A 23,595-nucleotide genomic window follows, 5' to 3' on the forward strand; every position below is an offset into this window, starting at 1 on the left:
AGCAGGCAGACATTTACTCACTTGACACCGGGAAGATTTTTCAATGGTAGAAAAAAGGGGAGAGAAAAGCCAAGGACCATCCTTGCAAGTTGCAAAAGCAGTAAGGTTTTCACATGGAGAGTTGGAGGGACATGGAGTGAGAGCAAACGTGGATGAGTTTAAGGATTATTATTATTATTATTTTTGACACCTCCAGGGAGTCCAAAGACTCATCTAGGGAGAGTGTGCCGACAGCATCGAACGATTGGCCCCCTTCCAACTACTAACCGCGCTCAAACTTACTTAACTGAGCCATTAGTAGCAGAGGCTCTACCAATCGACCAACCTTTGCCGGCGAAGGATTGGTATAATACTATGTTGTCTAAAGTGGACCTCCCATGATGAGTTATGACTATGGAGATCTCGAATAAATTTATTTTGTCCTTCAATCTTCAAATACATACTTTTCACTCCATTATACAATTTCCAGGAATGACATCTTGCTCTTCCCCCCCCCCCCCCAAAAAAAAAAGAGTAGAGGAGAGAGAGAGAGCTCTGAATAATTTCACTTGTGTTTATTCAATTTAAACATACCAGCCCCTTTTCTCAGTTTATGTAAGTTGGGAGTTCTGGCCTGGAGACCAAACATTGTTTTATTTTATGGTGATATCAAAATGAGAGAATGAATTTTAATTTCCTCTGCTACCTATGATTTAAGATGCATTTAGTTAATTATGTATAATGTTAACAGATGTATGCAACAAATGAACACTGACAATCCATTCTGAAAACATGAGTATATTAACACATGGCCAGGCTTGCAACATTTTTTTTACTCATCTATTGATAGTGACAAATTGTTGAAACTGGATTTTTATTTTTTTGTCATCTGTGTGGGTACTGATGCAAATGAAAAATGTGTCATATCATATAAAATACAAGTGGCTTCAATAAGAAAAGTTATAAAAAACATAAATACTTAATTTATTATAAAACTACATAAAGCAGTTTCATAAAATTATAAATAATTTATGAAGCAATATTGTTTTATTAACCACCCAACTGACTGTTATGAATCAAATATATCAAGTTATATCTATGCTAAAAGTCATAGCATACAACACTTACTATCTTCCACACATCTCTACATTACCGAAATATTATATCACTTCCTGTCATTCCCCCAGAGATTATCATTTATAATAATAATTAAAAAAAAAAAACATAACAGAGGCAGCTGTTTTTTTTTTTTTATGAAAAGGTGAGAAAATCTGATTACATAAAAAACTAGCAATGCCATTTTCAGTCAAATAAACTACTTGTTTGTACTGCTCCTCATATGTTATGGTTATTAGTTTGAGACCAGTGAGAAACAGATTTTGCAATGATTGAGTTAATCCAATTTAGGCAAAGATTTGATTTTTTTTTTTTTTTTTGTCAAATGTGATGCTGCCATACAATAAAACGGGAGCCTGAGAAAAAAAACATTTAGGTTCTTGACAGGGTTTCTGGATTATTTTAATTCTTAGTCCATCAACAGTTGTCTAAGGTACAGAGAATGATGATCCATGTGATAAAAATAAAAATTCTCATAAGGTGCTGATATGTCATATTTAATCATAATCAACTGCTTGCATGTTGAATCTATGTAATTTCAACAATATTCTTCAGAATGTTGTTTTGAAGGGACTTCATACTCAAAGATATGTATACCTGACACAGCTAGTTAGGTGCTTAACAAAAACTGCAAGATCTCAGTAATATACAATGAGTAATAGTTTCTTTCAGAAGCAAGAATTAGTATCCTAATTTCCACTTATGACCAGAAACAGTTGTTACTAGATATACAAGTTTAGTGAAGCTCAAGAAAATATTCTCTTCAGTACTCAGGGAAGGAAAAAGGAATTTTTTTTTTTTTTTTTTTTAATAGTTGGTGCATTTGACAGTATTTAATATACAACAGTAACAATACAAATCTATTTTACAACATTTTCAGCAAGTTGTAAGGCTGTTCTTTAAAGCATTAAAAATAATATTTAATGTTGAAACAATATACTTGACATCCAGATCTAGTTTTTCATTCATGATCATTAAACTGATTTTGGCACTTTAGTTTTTCAGCATAACATAATGCCCAAGTCTGATCACCATCACTAGTCCTCTGCATTTTTGCTTTCCATCCATCTTCTAAATATTTATAATCTTCTTCTGAAAACTTCTGTAAATACAACAGCTTAAATTGTACTAAGATATTTATATTCATAGCTAAACAAATTAATGAAATGATGCATGTTGGTGCATAAATTATTTGTTTATTCAAAGTATATACATAAAATGTTCAAAATCAGTCATTTGATCTTATCCATTAACTAATGGATGATAGGGTTACAGTAGATTTTGTAAATAGGGATTTATTTTTGTCCTATGAATCCTATGAATTTTTGTTCCTGCTTAAGTCAGTAATTTTTGTATAAAAGCAGTGACCATAAACTCTTTCCTTCCTATAAATCTAACAAATATGTGCAGCCATCTGTCTACCTTCAATCTGTAACCTGTGATGCTCTTTGTCTCTGTGGTCATGAAACCTTTCATGCCAAACAGAACTCTGCCTTGATTTTTTATTCATTCTCTTGAAATCCATTTCATTTACATAAATTCTTTCTTCCATCAAATACATCCATATAAATAATACCTCACTCAATACCCATAGTTTTTTTTTTTGTTACAGCACTTATGCTTCTTATGCTTAGTAATTCCTAAGCATGGCGATTATCACCTCTTTACTAACATTCATTTAATTATTCAGCATGTTTTTACAGAAAACATATGTGATTGACTGCAGTTACAATGTTCAGTAAATGCAGATAAGAGTTGCAACTGCCAACACTACTTCATTAACCACCCAAATGGTTATGCAGATAAAATATATTAAAACGATAAGCTTTGTATCCATGTTATTAACTTCAATGGGTACTTCGCATCCATATAATTACTGATGTGTCAAGGCCAGTTCAGTGGTAAATAAAATCAATGAATCAGGGAGTAACCTCAGAAGACTATGGGTCTTCCAAGGTTTGCAGAAGGACCTTAAGTCCAGTTCCTCAATTAAAATATGGTATAATTAGTGATTTTCATTTAAAAAAAAAAACAGTGACAAGACAGCATGCATAGGTGCAGTGAGTTAGCAGCAATGAAAATGGTACTTAAAAACCAATTGAAGACATGAAAGCAGGAGTTAGTAAAGATAAGACAAGGGATTTAACATATGAGGAATGAACTGAGGAGAATTACAGATTTGCACAGGAATATGAGGAACAATGCGATGAAAGATTTGAAGCAAACATTGAACAATTTCAGAGTGGCAATGTACGGAGCTGAGCTTCAATGATAAGAATGAAAAGGTGCAGGAATAAGCAGGGTGGCTGAAGCAATGGATAAGGAGAAAAGAGTGGATAGTGGTAGTTGGCATGAATGATTTGACTGGTAACAAGAAGAATGTAAGGAGGGATGTTATGAGGCTGTTACTTTGACTGCTAGGTTCCGATTTCAGGTAGTTTACCCCAAGGTTGGTTTTTTTTTTTTTTTTTTTTTTTTTTTTCAAATTTCAAGACTACGTGATTAACTAGGTATAAAAAGTATTTATTTAGAATTTTATACGTGCAACAACTATATTAACCTACATACAGTGACATTTATTTTCAAATTTCTTTTCAGAAGTTTCAAATAGTGTGGTATATTTTGAAGCATGCAACCCTACCTGGCAATTGAGGCACCACATACATGTTTCTTAGCAAACCTTCTTTCCCAAAACTGATCTTGTGCAACAAATGACACATTTTCTTCTTCTTGGGTGTGCTTGCTTTGCAGTAGGGGATATATATTCTGGAAAGTACCTTCCTGTCAGTCTGATTGGGTTCCCTCCTTTAGCTGGTCCTCTCTTGTTAGCCCTCAGGGTGTGGTAGGTTTCAATGATCTTGTCTATGAGATCCACCATACCACCCAACTTTGTGTGTAGTACAAAAGCATTGTACACATATGTAAAAGGTATCTGAATATTTTTACATAGTATCTCTGTTTGTTCTGAGTAACAGGATAATACAAAAGCATTTGGTCTAATGATCAACAAATCCCATGGTGTTGTACTGTAATACCACAGCTGGTTTATTCACCGTTACTCTGCTTATCTGTACATTCTAAATTTCATTCCATTGGAATGGTGCTCAGCATAGTGACATTGTTCTTGTCTTTCCATTTCAAGGCAATGATCTTCCCACACTGAAAGACAAGTTTCTCCTTTCTTCAACTTCAATTTGAGGTCTTCAGGCATTTGTGTTCAGGGGCTGTCTTAGTCCCATAAGCATCATTTTCTTTGTAACTAAGTGGTCTGTGAGCTCAGGACTATGGAATTAATTATCTAAGGTAATGCAGTAGCCCTTATTCAGCAGCGAAGATGCAAAGGTAACAACAATTCGTGTACCAAAAGCAAGCAGCATTAGGCAGTAAACTGCATACCTGAGTGCCTTTACCTGTATAAATTATCAGTTCGTATACGTAGCCACTAGATGATTCAAAAAGTTCAAACCGAAATGAGAGTGCTTCAGCAGCACGTACTGTTTCCAATCAAAGCCTTGTTTATAATAAGGCTTTCATCAACACAGATATCTTGTTCTGGTGTATAAACTTCCTGGAACTTCTTTTTGAGAGAGTTAAAAAAAAAAGAGGCTTTTTTGTTTTAGTTTTGGATTGGAATAATCAGAATCCTTGTCAGCAAAGTGTAAAAATTTCGTTATCGATGAATACCTACATTCGTTTCTGAAAAAAAAAAAAAAATTCTTGATCATCTTTTTTTTTTTAGATCAATATCATTTTATGTCTGATTTCTGAATTATGCCTTTCGTTACAAAGATACAGACAGTGAAAGCAACGAAAGCAACAAGAAAAACTTTTGAAGGTTGTAGCATAACTTTGTTGTTCATTTCCTCAACTAAAATGTTCATTATATTTTCATCAAAATATAATTCAAACAATCTCAATGAGCAATTACTTATGGGGATATCTTAAGAAATACCAGGTGTTCCCATAAGAGAAAAGCAAGGACCACATAAACATACCGATCCAGCCAGTACATGGCACCATCCTAGCTTGGGACAAACCACAACTGTCTTCATCACCAACAAAACTCTCCAATGAGACATCGACATCGCTGTCATTACATTTAAAAAGAAGAATTCTTCATCTGATTCACTATCAGAATCTCTTGCAAATAATGTGGCAGACTTCTTGCCCTTCTGCAAAACTAATGTCAAAGTCATTCTTTTACACCATGTGCATCCTTCAACATACCTTTGTTTCTAGCAAAGTAAACAAATTTCTTTTCTCACAGGGGACTATCGCCATCTATGAATAAACAAGTCATAAACATGTCTAGTGCAGTTATAATGATTATAAAATGAAAACGTTTATGGAAATGTGCACATATCTGAGACATGGGGTCAGAGGGACTTGTGACAGAAATGAGCTAATCTGTATGTTTACAAGAAACGATGCCAACAAACATGCTCAGCACGTTTGTAATGATCAAAAGGTTAAGGAGAGTGAAAGATAACAGTGTAGTATACTGTTATCTTTGAATTTTTTCAAGGATGTGGGGGATGACATTTAGATCTGGGGAGGGATATAATATCAGTATGATGATAGACAAGAATGGAGATGGGGGGGGTCATAACTGAGACATGCGGTCAGAGGGACTTGTTACAGAAACAAGCTAGTCTGTATGTTTACAAATGATAGAAGTATTTGAAACAACAGAAATGAAATTTAGCATTGATAGAGTTCATTTGCCAGGAACAGAGATAGAGGGATATGTAGTCTTTTGTAAAGATGGACAAGGAGGAGTGTGTTACTGATGATGGTAGAAGAGTTGTGTCCATCTACACTGGAGATGCAAAGAGCAAATACTGACAGTAGTTTTGAAGCAGTATGGTGTGAAGTGGAGGTGGATAGGATGAAATGTTTGGTAAAGTGTTGCTATAAACCTAGTAATGTGGAAGGGTGAGAAGGAAATGTTTAGACAAACTGGTTTGGCTAATAAGAAAAGGGTGATTTCAATTATGATAATATAGACTGGAGTGAAGATACACCAGGAACCAAAGAGAATAAGTTTTTAAGGGATAACGACCTTATGCGGTATGTAACAGAGACCACACATGGATCAAGGTTATTGGATTAGACTATCTGATTTGAAGATATTGTTGTAAACGAAGTGTCACATCTTCCTCCAGTTGGTGATGAAGCTCTTGGGTGGTGGCCAACCATATGAGGACTTTTGTGAGATAGGGTTATATGTGGAACTTTAAGGCAGGTGATTATGACAAACTCAGGAGGAAGCTTGCAGAATTGGGTAGGAAGGAAATCAATGTGGCTTGGTCTCTGCTCAGGAAGTATCTGGCAGAGACAGTGACTAAGTGTATTCCAAAGGTCAGGAGATTAAATAAGGTAAGTTTAAAAATGAATGACTGAAGAGGTAAACTTCTGAAGGCAGCAAAGGTGAGTAGAAATAATTAGTTACCCGAGTACAATGAACAAGCAAGGAAGGTGACTCATTTAGTAAGGGTAGAAAAAGTGTAGTATGAGCAGAAGTTAGCAAATGATGCTTAAAAAATGTGACAGAACTTTGGCTTCCTACTGTAGAAAAAAAAATGTGATAGAAAAATAGTCAACTCTGGTATAGATCCTTAAATGAAGCATCCTTCTACAAGAAACTACATTCTTACTTATGGGAGAAGGTTATCCCTTGATGCCACTAATAAGTGAGCTCTCAATCAACCAACCATCAACTTAATCTTTCAATAGGCTAGCATGTCTGACTCCTGAACCAAAAAACCATACATTTTAGGTACATTTCTCATTTAATTGAAGAGCAAACTGGTTAAAGTGAAAATTTGAGAGATGCTGACATGTTGCTTATTGGCTTCACAGCTCTAGCTTTTTTGTTTGTTTATGTGAATCCCACCACAAAAATTGTAAACCTAGCCAGTACCATGGGTGGGCCAATGGTTTTATTTATTTATATCCATTTCAGCATTCAAAATGAGACATTAAATTCCTATCAGAAACAGATTTTTTTTTTCTTTAGGTGTGTTTAAAAAAAAAATGTGTGCACACTAAAGTTTAGTGTCTCCTTAGCATTGCTGGAAGGATAATGCAGCATGTGCCCATTAGTGGGAAAAGACCAGGGTACAATTCTTGTTGTTAACATCAGGAACTTATTAGCAACATGGAATTTGACAAAAGGATTTTGTCAGTTGAAAATAAATTAGCTGAGGTGGCAGGAATTTTTCCTTAAGAAGAAATTCCTGGCACCCACAAACAGATATATGCATGCAGTGAAATTTCAAGACCATCAGAGCATACAGTGTAAGCATCAGTACAGAGTACCAGTGCAAAGTATTGTCAGAAGAAGTTGGGATCTCGAGGATAAGACCTGTATTGGATGGCCTTTCTGTCTGTCTGATGGTTACAATGAAAAAAAAAAAAAAAAAAAAAAAAACAGGAAATTAGTTTAGTTTTTCCACACATACCTCTCAATATACAGACTATAGTAATTCTATTATTATTCCCTATATCTGGGACATCTCAGAAAAATAGCCAGAACTCGAAAGAAATATCTGTAGGGCTTTCAAACCTCATCTGAAGCTAGCTGCCCTGATCCCTTCCCTCTCTGTTCTAGGCGTTTACAAGCTTCTGATCTTGCAACTTGTCATATTATCAACAAATTGGAGATCTGCCTAGAAGAATACAAGAAATGCATCTAGCTGACTGACCAGAGTTTGACAATGGATCCTTGTTTCTATCCCTTGGATACATTGAACAGGATCAGATGGAATAAAATTATGCTTCATCATAGCAAGTACAAACTTGAAAGACTTTTTTTTAGAATATGTCTGTGTTAAACTTCCCAAGATTTGGGAAATTAATTCTTAGGCCTCCCTACTCAGCAGCACCTACAGAGAGTGAACATCATAGGACTTTAGGCTCAAAATAGTTTAATTCCTTCCACTTATTGTTGTGCATGTTATTACAACTTTAAGATGATCTCTCATGTCTGTGATAGGCAAAATATAGGATTCATTAAACTTATGTTCAATTGTTTCTCTGTGCAGTATTCATTCCAGTAAACCTAGATTTAGGTTTACTGGAATTACTATTTTCCCTATATCTGGGACACCTCAAAAAAAAAAACTTGTCATTTAGCTAAACAGTGCTCATTGAGGGATTAGTTATTTATTCATGTGATGTCATTTGGATGCTGTATGGTCACTCCTATTCCTCACTGGGGGTTTAGAAGTGAAGCCTTCTGCTAGAAGAAGTAGTACGATCACAGATGATCTTCAAAGAGTTAGTAGCACAGTCGCAAACATACATGCCCTGACAGGATTCGAACCTGAAGCCTCTTGGCTGGAGAGTGGATATGCTAACCACCCAGCCAACCAAGGATTCTTCTGCCAAAGCAGATTTGAACCACTGACTTATTTTACTGCACTTCTGACAACCACTACAGTCTACCACTCTTCCAACTGAGAGGTTGTTGAGTTATTAACTGCATGTATTCTTCTGGTTGGTTGGCCCGTTTTGCAGAAGAAAATCTATGCTCACTGAAGTGTCAAAAACCATATGATAAAGACATAAATGGAAGGAAGTCACTGATAATAAAAACTGTTTTGAATCAAGGATTTTTAGGGTAGTTTTAAGTGCCTATCTCGAATGTAGAAATAACATTTTAAGGCAGAGTAGTATTAAAATTTGTAGAGAGCAAACAGATAATTGGGAGATATGCAACCTCTGGAGGTTACAGAAAACAGCATGAATTTATTTTTTAATTACCCACCTTTGTTATCACTCAGTTTTAAATATATTGCACAGAGTTCTGCACAAATTCTGGCTATAATATACAGTATTCTGCTTATCTCGTATACTGGTCACCAGTACAAATTTTACCTTGCAGAAGTCTTCTTTCTGTGTTTGAAGCTTCTTCAGCTCATCCTTCAAAGCCATTACAAAATCTGATGTTACATCTTTAACAGAAATGTTTACAAATCCTTGTTTCTTTAATAGCTGAAAAGGGTAAACAATATTAAATCAAGTTTCACATTTTTCAAGAGCAGTTTTTCATCCATTTTTGAAGTTCTAAAAAAAAAAAAATCAGCTAACGCCTTTTTTTATTCCCGTATATACGGGAGTAGGCGAGGCCATTTAGCCCTATCTAACTTTTGGAGACTGAGTGGGCAGTTCAATCTCCACTGGTACCCAATCAGAGACAGATGGCCCAAGGCTATCACTAATTAAGCGGTACGCAGTGAAGAGAGACGGCTCAAATGTGCCGCCATCTCGTGGTCTCTAACCCTAACACAATATATTTAATGTCTGAAATAATGTGGGTTCTACGGTCGATTTTCTTGAGTTTACAGGACGAAAAACCCGAGTTTCCGGGAGGAAAAACCTGCTTGCCCGTGCCAGAGATCGACTAACTCGGGAACCGGTCGAAAAAAGGCTTAGAAAAATTTCCTCTAGTCGCCGACTAGACTCGAAACCAAGACTTCCTTCGTGCGGCCTAGCGCGGTGGTGTGCAAACGCCACATCCACTGAGCTACACAGGCTCTTTTTTTTTTTTTTTTTTTGAAGTTTAAAGTTAAAAATTTTTAAATCTTTAAAATATTTAGATTGTGAGATTACAATTTAAATTTAGTTTATTCAAATCTGATATGCAAACTATACAATGATAATTTAAATAAATCAGCAATATTCCACTCACCCATCATTGTAGTAAATAATACAGAATATGGAAAATATAGTATTTTGAGGGAAGATAGCACTCCTCCCTGCATTCTCTCCCCCCCCCCTCTATGGATAGCAAAAGAACTGCAACCAACAAGAGTAGAAATTCATCAGAGGCAGTGCACTTGGGGCTGTACATTATTACCTGGTGTGAGAACAGAGGTTAGCAGGACAAAACAGGTGCTTCTATATATCTCTGGATGTGTATATACTAATTATTTCAGTGGACACAGAGCAGATAATCATTATGGAAGATTTAAACTATGGGGGATAGACTGGAAGGAAATAGAATTTATAGTTAATGAGGGATAATTATCTAAACTAACATCTAAAAGAGGACTCAGGAATTAAGAACATTGGATCCAGTTGCAGTAACAAAGGATTTGATCAATCAAGGTGGTTACTTTGTTTCCTCATCCCAGAAAGCAGGCAACCATATCTTTTCAAATCTGATCAAGGCCTTATGACAGGACAATAACTTCTTTATTTCTATCTGTCATCCTCAGACAGATATTATTCTTATCACTAATGGGCAGTCATTAATAACTTTCGGTATATCACTGAGTCTGTTTCTTACTTACTATTCACCCAAGATTTTGTATCTCTTGCTACAGAGCCATCAGTAGTACACAGCAATCCTTCCTCTAATCACACATACTTATACTTCATGTGCACAACTTTCAGTTAGCAGCAATGAATTGTCAATCCCATCCAAACATTAATATTTCAGAATATTAAAATTTCCTGAACAGATGAGCCATTTGTATCCGCTTAATTATTAAATTACTTAAGGAATTCACAACGTAAACTGGAATATAAATTAAAATAAACTTTAATATATACTTCCTATATTTCGGCAATGTCATGTTACCGTTTTCATGGGAACTTAAGACTAAGACACGTGCACGCAGGCACAAATATAGCAATGAGGTCGAAGAGAGGAGACTACTGTTTTTCCTAAAGTCCTGATGATCCCCTAGCAGGCTATATTAGGTATTCTTGGCCGTTGGGCTGATGATGTTCTTATGATGTACGTCTCCCAAATTTGGGGCAGTCTTATGCATCCAAATTTGTTTAGGTTTGGCACGTTTTTTAGGGCTGAGGCAGATTCTATGAATAGTCTTTCAAATTTAAACTTGCTGTGGTGTATTTCTGTGGCAAGTATCCAGAGCATGGTCTGCAAGCCCTGAGTGGCTGCACTGGTGAAATTATTATTAAAGTATTATATATTAAAGTTTATTTTGATTTATATTCCAGTTTTATGCTGTGAATTCCTTAAATAATTTAATAATCATGTACAGCCAATGTATAAGCCTTTCTACAAGAATTAGTATCCACTTAGAAACTCTTCCCAATTTGCCAGCAAACAACTAAATATCCCATTCAAACTATGTGCAATATCATTAAAAAAACGAACTAAAAAGTAGTGTTCAAGAACAGAACTCTACAGCACTCCAATTATTACCTTCCTTTCTGGGGGACTTCCATACACAATATGTTGACATTTGTGAAACAACTAATCTCCCATTCATTCCATGAATGGGAGATTAGTTGTTTTGTGAAAACTAATCTATTAGTTTTCACAAAAACCAGCAGGACTCAAAACCTACAGTGGCTTTCACTAAAGGCAGTCACAGTTTTGAATCAGGCTAAATCTATCTATGCTGTTCCCATTTCACTTCAATAACTTTTTCAATATAGAAGTCTGTTAAATGCATTTGCAAAGTCTAAAACATCATTACATATTCATCTCCCTTGTCTGGTGGTGTTGTCATATCATAAAAATTTAAAAAAATGCAAACTGATCTGTAATTTAAAACCTGTTTTGGTTCTATTATTTGAGGTTGCAGAGTTTTACAAGATTCACTGTAGAAGGTCCATCTGTTATACACATTCTTTTGCTTATCATCGATATCCGACTTTGTTGCTCCAGGAACGGAGAATGAATGTAGGAAGACGAGTAGTATGATAGGAGAGAATGAGAAAATAATGGTTGATAGTGTGGAAGGTGTGAGTGACTGTGGAAGTTTAGGAGATGGTTTTGTTTGGGAGAGTGAATTTAGATTAAGAGTGACTGACCTGCAGCGGGAGATAGATGAGTTGAAAGAGGAGGTGGAATGTCTAGTGAATGAGAGCAGAAGTATGAAAGATAAGATTAGGAGAATGGAAGAGATGAATGCAAGGCGAATCAGAGTAGGAGAGAGAGAGAATTTAAGGAGTATGAGTGAGAGGTATGGGGGTGCTAGAAGAGGAGAGATTGGAAACAGTAGAAGAGAAGGAATGAGAGAGAGGTATGGGAATGCTAGCAGACGAGAGGATGAAAACAGTAGGAGAGACGGAATGAGAGAGAGATATGGAAGTGCTAGAAGAGGAGAGAATGGAAACGGTAGGAGAGATGGAATGAGAGAGAGGTATGGGAATGCTAGAAGACGAGCGGATGGAAACAGTAGTAGGAGAGACAGAATGAGAGAGGGATATGGAAGTGCTAGAAGTGGAGAAAATGGAAACAGTAGGAGAGAGGGAATGAGAGAGATGTATGGGAGTGCTAGAAGAGGAGAGAATGGAAACAGTAGAAGAGAGAGGTATGGGAATGAAAGAAGAGGAGAGAATGGAAACAATAGGAGCGATGGAATGGTAAGAGGTATAATGTATGGTGACTCAATGATCCGTGGTGTTCAGGATAGGATGCGTGAGGAGTGTTTGCCAGGAGGAACAATAGAAAGGGTGGCTATGGCAATTAAGAGAAGTGAAAGGGTGGATGAGATGATTGTGATGGTAGGAACGAATGACTTGAGTGGTAATGTAAGTCGGGCAGCGAGAGATATGAGATTTTTGCTTGAGACTGTACGGAAGAAGACAGAGAGAGGAAAAATAGTGTGCGTGTTGCCTAGGTATGATAATGATGAGCTGAGCAGAAGAGCGGTGATATTGAATGACATAATAGCGAGAATGTGTGACAAGAGAGGACTGGTATATGTGGATGCTTGGAGTGCGTTTGAGGAAAGAGAGGAGTTGTTTGCGAGAGACCGTTTGCATTTGAATGAGGAAGGACGTAGGCATCTGGAGAGATTGCTGTTCTGAACGAGTCAGTGTGTCCCAGGGAGGATGATAGCAGGGGTGGCCTCTTGTGGGAATGGATACTTGGGAGAAGGGAGACAATGTCAGGTAAGACTGAGCCCAGTGTAGTCTAGAAGGGATAATGCTGGGTATAGAAACAATGGCATTTATATGCTGTATACTAATGCCAGGAGTATCCGGAATAAGGGAGAGGAATTGGTGGTGCAGATAGCATCAGCCTGGCCAAAAATTATTGCGATCACTGAGACGTGGTTGACAGAAGGGGATATAAAAACAGGAATAGAAGTCACTGGGTATAGCATTTTTCGCCAGGATAGGAGGGGAAAGCGTGGTGGTGGGGTGCTGCTTATGATAAGTGATGACCTATGTCCTCTAAGAGTGGAGAATTTGGAAGGTAGTGAGACAAATGATTTTGAGAGCGTATGGTGTGAGGTAGAGGTAGGCAAGACAGGATATTTAGTGGGGTGTTGCTACAGACCCAGGAGCACAGAGGATGGGGACCAGGAGATGTTTAGACAGCTAAGTTTGGCAAGTGCAAGAAGAATGATTGTTATGGGAGATTTTAACTTCAGTAGTATAAATTGGAGAGAGGAAGATGCATGTAACAATAGGGGAATGGAATTTCTAGAATTCTTGAGGGACAAATGTCTTAGGCAACATGTAACAGAGGGAACAAGAGGTTCAAAAATTTTGGATTTGGTTATAGCATCAGAAGAGTTGATAATAACTGAGTTGACGTCTCTCCCACCAGTTGGAGAGAGTGACCATATGGTTTTGACTTGGAAAATGAATAGACATGCAGGAGTATCAAAGAGACGGGAACTTATGTGGAATTATAAGGCAGGTGATTATAATAGTCTTAGACGTCAACTTCGGGAAGTTTCATGGAGGGAGGAATTGGAAGGCCGGGATATCACCAGTGCGTGGGAAATTGTGAAAGAATATTTGTTATCAGCAATGGTAAGTTGTATACCACGAGTGAAGAAGAGGGCGCAATTTGGAGTAAAGTGGATGACAAACAATATTAAACAGGAATTGCATGCGAAAAAGAGGCTATGGAAGAGATATAAGGAGACAGGTGAAGAGATGCATGAGGAATATAAGACACAGGCCAGAAGAGTGACTCGTGTGGTAAGGAAAGCGAAACTGGAATATGAGAGGAGATTGGCCCTAAGATCCAAAGAAAATCCTAGGGAATTTTTTAGCTATGTGGCCAGTAGGAGGAGAAATGACTGTGGAAGAATGATATTGTGGGATAAAAATGGGAATAGAGTGACTGATGCAGAGGACATAGTGGAATTGTTCAATGAACACTTTATTGGAGTATTTCATCCTAGAGGAGTCAGTTTTAATGCTAGAGGGATAGGACTGGTACGAGGTCTGGAGGTACAGGAGGAGAGTGTGTTTCAGATACTGAGTACTCTGGATGTCAGTAAAGCTGTGGGACTGGATGGTATTTCGCCACGAGTTTTGAGAGAATGTGCTAGGGAATTGACAATACCTTTAACGTGGCTTTTCAATGAAAGTCTGGCTTTGGCAAAGGTGCCCAGGGAATGGAAGGAAGGTAAGATAGTGCCATTGCATAAGGGTGGTAACAGACTGGAAGTGTCTAATTATAGGCCAGTCTGTGTGTCATCAGTAGTTGTTAAGATCTTGGAGAAAGTAGTGAGGGACCGTGTACAGCATTGGGCAGATGAGGGTAATGTTATCTGTGATAATCAACATGGATTTGTGAAAGGACGCTCTTGTTTTAGCAATATGCTAGCCTTTTATAATAAAGTTACAAGAGCATTAGATGAGGGAAAGGCATATACTGCAATTTTCTTAGACTTGGCAAAGGCATTTGACAGGGTGCCACATGATAAGCTGATATTTAAGTTGCAGCACATGGGTCTGGATGTCAGATTGGTCAACTGGATTCAGGATTGGCTGTCTGATAGGTATCAGAGAGTTGTGTATGGTGGAGCAGTTTCCAGGAGGCAGAGGGTTACAAGTGGGGTCCCACAGGGCTCAGTACTAGGACCTATATTGTTTAACCTTTATATCAATGACATAGCCAGTGGATTGCAGGGGGATATTCAGTTGTTTGCGGATGATGCGAAGCTTGGAAGGATTATTAGTAATAGTGCAGATGTGGTAGCCCTGCAAGAGGATTTAAATAAGCTAGATAGATGGGAAAATGAATGGGGGTGTCAGTTTAACGCAGCAAAATGTAAGGTCTTGAGGTTTGGGAAACATCGATGGGATGCTGCATACTCTATGGGAGGAGTTATACTGGAGGAAGTAGGGGAGACAAGAGATCTGGGGTTGATGATTGATAGAAACCTGAAGTTTAGGGGACATATTGCAAAGGTGGTGAAGGTAACACAGAGGATTGCTGCTATTATGAGAAGGACACTGACCTGCAGAGATAAGAGGGTTATCATTCCGTTGTATAAGTCTCTGATCAGACCACACTTGGACTATTGTTCTCAGATTTGGTCCCCAGGATTTGAAGGGGATAAATTAACCGTGGAAAGGATACAAAGACGGATGACAAAGATGGTTTCGGGACTGTACAAGGATAGTTATGAGGATCGGCTGAGAGAATGTGGACTGCAGAGTTTGGTGGATAGAAGAAGGAGAGGTGATATGATTGAGACTTTTAAACTGTTGAGAGGTGGTTACAGGGTTGACACTGGGGAGTTCTTTCGCTTGGTTGATCAGCGGGAAGGAGTGATGACAAGAGGCCATCCCTGGAAGTTACGAAAGGAAACTGTGAGCAAGAGGGTAAGGAGTGGTTTCTTTGTGTGGAGGGTGGTTGAGCCGTGGAATGCATTGCCTGATGGAGTGGTGGGAGCGAGAACGGTCAGTGGGTTTAAGGAGTGGTATGATAAACTTTGTGTTTCTCAGGGGGGGACTTCCCCTCGATGAGTCTTGACAGACTTTGTCTTAGAAAGGACCTCCCTCGATGAGTCTTTTGACTCCTTGGAGGCCTGAATAATAATAATAATAATAATAATTATCATAGTCTTGAACTCATTTAATGATGGTATATTCATCCCTTCATTTCATTACCCATGCAAATTATTTACTCCTTCAAGACATATATTATACAGCTTCCAGAGATACTCATGGCCTTTCCCTGACATCTGCCCTATGAATAATAATTTTTTATTCTGCTAAGTGATTCTTAAAGACTAAATTATGGCTCAGAGACTGTTGTAATGTGTTTCTTTATCTTCTAATTCTAAAGATTTATTTATTTATTTTTTTTTTTTTAAAACTGAGTACATACAGTGTTACCTGGTACACATTATTCTAGCAATCCCCTACCGGAGTGCTTTCTCATAATGATTTTGAAACAGCATGTGTATAACATATGGTTCGCAGCATTTGGTACCATATAAATAAAAAAACATTTTTCCACATACTTCTTATAGATATGTATAGACATTTACAATACTATCTACAACTTAATCTAAGTTTTCTTAATGTTTTAATGTTGACACTTGAGCAAGAGCAGTCCATTAAGTCAATCTGAATACAAATGCAATTTCATACTAGATAGCTAACATGAGACTGAACAAAATTGGGAATGAGGAACAGAGGGGATGGGATGGCAAATAACATGCTGAATCCTCTTGACTTGCATCAATATGCTGTGTCATGGATACGCATGTTCAAACTCATCTGTAGTCTCCATAATTCTTACATGTTTGGACATAAGAATTTTAGGAATTCTTTTATATAATTCCTGTTCATATGCTACTCTTTCCTTCATTAAATAATTATCATAACTAACATAAAAATCATAGAGCCATATCATTCCCAATAATTATATTTTTTCACTTTAGTTATCAAAATCTCACTCTTGAAAATTAAATGGATTGAATTGAAGAAGTTACATTACAGATTAGAGAGTTCCTCCAATTAGACCTTCAAAGCTTTACTGTTCCCAAATTTACTTTATAGTCCCTAAGAATATCTCCTTAAAAAAAAAAAAAGTTCAAATTTTTATTTTGTCCCTCGTGACATTTTTGGTGTTCAAAATAGTTTTTAAATTTTTTTACATAATTTGAGGAAAATCAAACTTGTAGAGTGCAGGATAGAGTACAAAATGAAGAAAAAAATAAAAACACTCAGAACACCTGAAGCAGATGGGTGTCTTCTTGAAAAAAAAATTAGTTTATCTGGAAATGTAAATAATAAATCAAAAAATAAATTTCACACCCACACACTTCTTTTATGGCATTCTTTTATTGTACTTTTTCGAAAGCAATTTTTTTCTTTTTAATTTCACTTTATTTTACTCCTGTCCTCTTTATTCCCTTAACCCTTATTCCTGGTCATATTTGTCTTGTACTTTCCAATATCTGATTTCAATATATGATTAATACCATTTGTCCTTAGAGTTTAGCTCTGTAACTAGCTAGTCTTTAATCAGATTATAAATTACACGCCCTTTTAAAGCTTGGTGTGTTTATTATATTTGCCTTATAAAACCCTACACAGCCTCTACTGAATAGAAAAATTCCTGCAGTCACTGACAATCTGAAACCTAGAACTTTCTCCATGGTATCAATACATCCGTTACAGGTCACAGAAAGGGAAAGTTCAGATTCAGTGACTAAAAGAATTTTTCTATAGATTTTTTTTTTGCTATTAAGTCAATGCATATTTTGTTTCTAAGTCAGAAAATGGTGAAACAATGCAGTGAGTAGTTAAATAAACTCCACAAGTAAGAAAAACTAATGACAGCACCAAAATGGTCACTCTTGGTTTCATTTGGTATGTCTGACATTTGGTATGTTCTTGCATGTAAAGAAATAAGATATATTGCTCTGACCTGGTTATACTCATTAACTGTTAATAGATGGTAACCTCTATGTTCCACATACTTCAAGAACTCTTTAGAATGATTTTTATCACCTCTACTGTAATCTGTGAAGAGAAGTCTTCCTCCAGGACATAGCCATTTCTGCCATGAAGTAACAAAGAAAAGGAAATTAAAAATGTATAGTTTCTTATTTTGCATTTTATTCTCAATTAAAATTTTTTCTGTCTGCTTATTTAGAACAAAAAAAAGTTCAGTTTAAAATTAAGCAATATACACATTGCTTAATTTTGGCAAAGTACAATAAAAAGTTAAAGAAAATGAGTACTCTATATAATGAAAATTCAGTTATGCAAGAGTTTTACTATGCACAGTAAATGCATTATTTGTTAAATATAAGCACTTTTTGGTAATTTTCTACAGTTGCATAAATAATGATTGTTATCATTATCCTCAGACCTCCATGGAGTCAAAGATGAGCTGTGTGTATGACTGAGGGACTCCCCATGATAGGAGGTCCCTCTGTTATACACACAGCTCATCATACCATGCCTTAAATACATTCACATTCTTCTAAGACACCATATACTCTCGAGCAATACATTATTCACCACTTTCCATGCAAGAAACCTGCTTCTCACTCCTTTGCTCACACCCTCCTTATACACCTTCCAGGGATGATCTGTTGTTATCCCCTGCCCCAATTTTATGAAAACCTCATCAATGTTAATCTGATAAAAAAAAACCTTACCAACTTATATAATCACTATCTTGTTACCCCTCCTCCTGTGAAATAAACTTTGTAAAGTGTATCTTCTCAACTTTTCTTCATGCTCAACATCCACCTTAGCCGAATACCTCTTCATCCTTTTGAAAAGCAGGTGACCAAATCTCCACGGTAATTTGCGTGTCGCATTATACAAAGGAATCAGAATCTCCTCACCAACACATGATACACAGATTGGCCTATCATTTGAAGCTTGAGTTCTGTCAACCCCCCCCCCCTTACGAAGCAGTACAATCTTGTCTTTCTTCCACTCCTTTCAATGGAGTGGAATGTAACTCATATTAAACAAGCATGTCAAGGCAGAAGACAACTTCCTGGAACAATGACTCAAAAGCAACATAGTGATATATCATAAAGTCCCACAGCCTTATTAACATCAAGTTAGTCAATTTCCAAAATCTCTTGTTCACTCATAGTCCACTTGTCCACTGTTCTCAAACTCCACATGATGTCACTGATATCCTTTGGCTGAGTTAGCGTATCCACTCTCTAGCCAAAAGGCTGCAGGTTCAAATCCCGCCATGGGCATGGATATTTTTGATTGTCTATATCCTCTGCAGAAGTTATCCTTTTACCATTTTCTTCAATCAGTGTCATCCTTCTATAATCACTAGGAATTATAGACACATTAACACAAGAATATTTTAATATAAGTGCCAAATATTTCAGTCTGAAACTAACAGACTATCTTCAGTGGCTACATAGGAAGAACAGTTTTTAACAAGGTGAAGATAGTCTGTTAGTTTCAGACTGAAATATTTGGCAAATATTAAAATATTCTTGTGTTAATGTGTCTATAATTCCTAATTATAATGTTGCAAGTGTCTCTCAAGAGTAAAATTCTATAATCACTCTTTTCTGCTAGTTACACACTGGAAGATTTCCTTAGGGATTTTTATGGCTTCATTAGTTAACTGCACTTTTGCTACCCTTACCAACTAAGTCACCCTTCCATGCCAGTTTTTTTGTACTTCTCATGGAACTGGTCATTACCACTCAATCTTATATTGCCTCATGCCTAATCTTTGCATTCATCCATTTCACATCTACCTAAATTAACTTTCTGATCCTCAGAATACATTTAGATAGTTCTTGAATAACAACCAAGCAGAATTGATCTCCTTCCACTCAACTCCTCATTCCATGCCACAGCTGCAAACTGTCCCCTAAGCTTTTCATAATCACCAACCTTATAGTTCTGCATATATCCTTTCCTCACTGAAGTCCTCACATGGTTGGCAACCATCCAGGTAATCACTTCATGGTTACTCTCACCAACCAGAGGGAGATTTCACACCAAATTTATAATGACATCCTCTGATGTCAATCCAAGACACTTGATCATTGCATGCTCTATTACATACAGCTTGAGGTGGTTCTCAAAAACTTGAAAAATTCATTTCTTTTACTTCCAGATGCTATCTTGTCATCTGGTCTGTATTGCCATAATGATTATCCTTTTCCTATTTCCTTGGCTAATTTGTATATACATTTCATGGTCGCTACCCTCTACATTAGATCTATAGCAACATCTGACTAAGCATTTCATTCTGTTCACTCCTCTATCTCACGCCATACTGCCTCAAACCACTGCCACTGTTTCTCCTTGTGATTGTCTGTGAAATACTAGTGGTGGTGGTTGGCAGTAGATGGCGTTGTTTCAGCCTTCTTCACTCTTCCATACGTATCTATAACTCTCTTCATTTCACTCGGCATCCGCTTCATCTCTTGCCTCATCTTCAATAACTCTGCTTTAAAAAATTTTGTATCATTCTTGCTATCTTGCCATCAGTTGCACATGTTTTTTTACTATCAGCTCGCTCATCTTTATCATTAATTACACTCTGTTATGAGAAAGGCATTTAACAGGCATGATAGTGATTTGTCAGTTGGGTGGCAAAAAAGATAAATAATCTTAGATATGTTAATGATACTGTTATTAATGCCAGCAGTAAAGGAGAACTGGAGTCCCTCATTAAAAGAGTTGAATGGAAAAGCCTGAAATATGGTTTAAGAATTAACTGTAATAAAACAATACATGGCCATAGATGAAAATGCCAATTTTGCCCACAACACTGACTGTGAGAAGGTGGATGAAGTCACTTACCTTGGAGCTCTAATAAGCACCAAGAGTAGATGTCAACCAAAAATTAAAATAAGAATTACCATGCTAAGGTCAGCATTGGTGCAATTACAGAAAATATGGAAAGACAGAAACATTTCTATCACCAAAAAACCAAGATTGATCAATAGCTTAGTGCTTTTGATTTTCATTTATGATGCTGAATCTTGGACACTCAGCAAGAAAAATATGGACAAGATAAACAGCTTTGAGATGTGGTGCTGGAAGATGTTGAAAGTCTCCTGGATGGATAAAAGGTCTAATGAAAGTATAATAAGTCAGCTAAAAATCAAGAGATGGCTATGTGGCATTGTAAATGAAAGAATTCTCATATAATTCAGTAACATTTCAAGACGTGAAAATGACAACCTAGAAAAAGTTATCATCCAGGGAGAAGTGGAAGGACAAAGAAAAAGAGGATGCTCGAGACCAAGATAGTGGGATCAGATTAAAAAGATCACCGGACTTACTTCAGCATTGGCCACTGCTGCAACAAAAGACAAAGAAATGGAGATACATTGTGGCTAGGATCATGAGTCCTCAGACATGAGGAGATTGAGCAAGAAGAAGAATTATAAAGTATTATCAGTTAATGTAACAAATATATTTGCATGGCTATTTCTCTCTCTATGTACATAATTCTTATTAAGTATTCTCATTAATTCATATTAAGCTCAGGAGAAGCTTGCAGCTGTAGCATGGAATGAAGAGTTGGATAGAAAGGAGATCAGTGCTGCTTGGGTGATATTCAAGAACTATCTAGTAGAAGCAATGTCTAAATGTATTCCAAAGGTCAAAAGGTTAAATAAGGTAGGTGTGAAATGGATAAATGAAGAGATTAAGCATGCAATACAGAGAAAAAAGGCATTATGGAGGCAACATAAGAGGAGTGGTAATAATCAATTCCATGAAGAATACAAGGAACAGGCAAGGAGAGTGACTTGGTTGGTAAGGGTGCAAAAGTTCAGTATGAGCAGAAGTTAGTTAATGAAGTAAAAAAGCTAGAGTTCTTTGGATATGTATCCAGCAAAAAAAAAAAAAAAAAAAAAAAGGATAACCGCAGAGGATATAGTTGAGATACTGAATGAGCAATTCATAAAGGTCTTTCATCCTTGTGAATGTGATATCATGGAAAGTTAGAGAGCAGTGGATGATGAGGAGGAGAAACCGACTGTGAGTGAGGAAGAGGTACATGGGGAATTAAGCAAACTTGATATTAACTAGGCTGTGGGACTTGATGATATATCAACATATATTTTGAAGGAACGATGTGCCAAGGAGTTGACATCTGTCTTGACATATTTGTTTAATATGAGTCTTACACTGGGTCAAGTTCCGAAGGAGTGGAAGGAAAGCAAGATTGTACCTCTTCATAAAGGAGAAGACAAAATTCAAGCATCGAATTATAGGCCAATCTGTGTGTCAGCTGGTGTGGTTAAAGTGTTGGAAAGGCTGGTGAGAATTAGGCTGACAACAATGGTTGTATCTTTGATGGACAGCACAGATTTGTTAAAGGAAGGTCATGTTGTAGTAATCTAATTTACTTATTACAATAATGTGACAGCAGCATTGGATGTGGGAGATGAATACACAATAGTATCTTAGACCTTGCAAAGGCTTTTGATAAATTACCGTGTAATAAGTTGGTGGTCAAGCTAGAGCAGATGGGGGTGGATATTAGACTAGTGCATTGGATTGGAGATTGGCTGTCTGATAGGTATCAACAGGTGGTGTATGAGGGAGCAATATCCCAAAGGAGAGAAGTCACTGGTGGTGTGCCTAGGGATCTGTGTAAGAGCCATTGCTGTTTAATCTGTAGGTTAATGATATTGGGGAAGATTTGAATGGGGCATACAGTTGTTTACAGATGATGCAAAGAAGGAATGAACTATGATTAGCAGAGCAGACATTGTGGCCTTACAAGAAGCCCTGAATAGACTGAGTGAATGGGCATGGGAGTGGGGATGCTGGTTCAATGTTGTGAAATGTAAGATTTTAAAATTTAGAAAACAAAGATGGGATATATCTTTATTCCAGCTGTATTAATAAAAGTTTTGGTGTGAAATATGTTTTTTTTTTTTTCCTCGATGATGAGAGTCCTTTATTTCCATAGCTCACACTGGATATATAGAATTTATTCCTGGTAGTAATATATTGTTGGAGGTGAAGGATATAAGCAGTGATGAGCTATAAGGGGCTTGCGCGAGCCCTTTGTTAAATTTTTCTCAAATTTGCAAGCCCTTTATTCTTCTTGTTTACTTTTTATTTTTTTCAAAAAAAAAAATTTTTTTTGAAACATATTAAGTGACAAACTCATATGGTAACCTAACAAAAATTAGTCTATTTGGCAGTGTATAGATTATTTGTAATTATTGTTTCAACTCCTCTATAAAGAATGCAAACAAGTTTGAAAATAAAATAAGCGCATGTGCTATCTTTACCCTTCTCCCTTCTGGTAGCCAATCATATGGTAAAACCAGTATCCAATCAAATGTTTTATAAAAGATTACATTCTTATTATATTTTGATAGTTAAAAAATGTTTTTCTTATGATTTTTTTCTTATTTTCTTTATAAGATAAATTAACACAGTTGATTGTGTGCAAATATTTCATGTTTAGATCATGAAATATTTGTCTAAAAATGATAGCCTTTAGAGGTTGATTGTCTTCTCATACTTTTTGATTGGAATTTGTACACAAGCTGTATTAATAATAGTTTTGGTGTGAAATATGGCTTTTTTTTTTCTTTTTTTTTTTTTGCTCAACAATGCAAGCCCTTTGTTAAAATTTCCATAGCTCACACTGGATATAAGAGATCTTGGGGGTGATTGTGGATAAGGTTCTAAAATTTAAGGGGCATACTGCCAAAACAACTAATTCTGGCAATGATATGGAGGACACTGACTTGTAGAAGTAAGGAGATTCAGGTTTCGTTGTATAAGGTTCTGATTAGGCCATGCATGGACTACGGTGCACAG

General features: G+C 36.7%; 1 protein-coding gene across 2 annotated transcripts in view; it reads right to left on the reverse strand.

Annotated features, from left to right (window-relative positions):
• Positions 1 to 1,865: 1,865 nt before the first annotated feature.
• The window catches only part of LOC150096731 (uncharacterized), a 114,606-nt gene continuing 92,876 nt past the window's right edge, over positions 1,866 to 23,595 (reverse strand). The window contains exons 10-12 of one of the 2 annotated variants that reach the window (XM_090407858.1): positions 17,720 to 17,851; positions 8,977 to 9,093; positions 1,866 to 2,197 (exon numbers count right to left, since the gene is read on the reverse strand). In XM_090407858.1, coding sequence (XP_090263984.1) covers positions 2,057 to 2,197; positions 8,977 to 9,093; positions 17,720 to 17,851 — 390 coding nt within the window. In that variant the 3' untranslated portion in view covers positions 1,866 to 2,056. The remainder of the gene's footprint in view (positions 2,198 to 8,976; positions 9,094 to 17,719; positions 17,852 to 23,595) is intronic. The other variant, XM_090407859.1, reaches the window with a different exon arrangement.

The sequence above is a fragment of the Typopeltis vanoorti genome, chromosome 18 (genome assembly GCF_054136105.1).
Source record: "Typopeltis vanoorti isolate ZY-2024b chromosome 18, IOZ_Tvanoo_1.0, whole genome shotgun sequence".
Classification (NCBI taxonomy): Eukaryota; Metazoa; Arthropoda; class Arachnida; order Uropygi; family Thelyphonidae; genus Typopeltis; species Typopeltis vanoorti.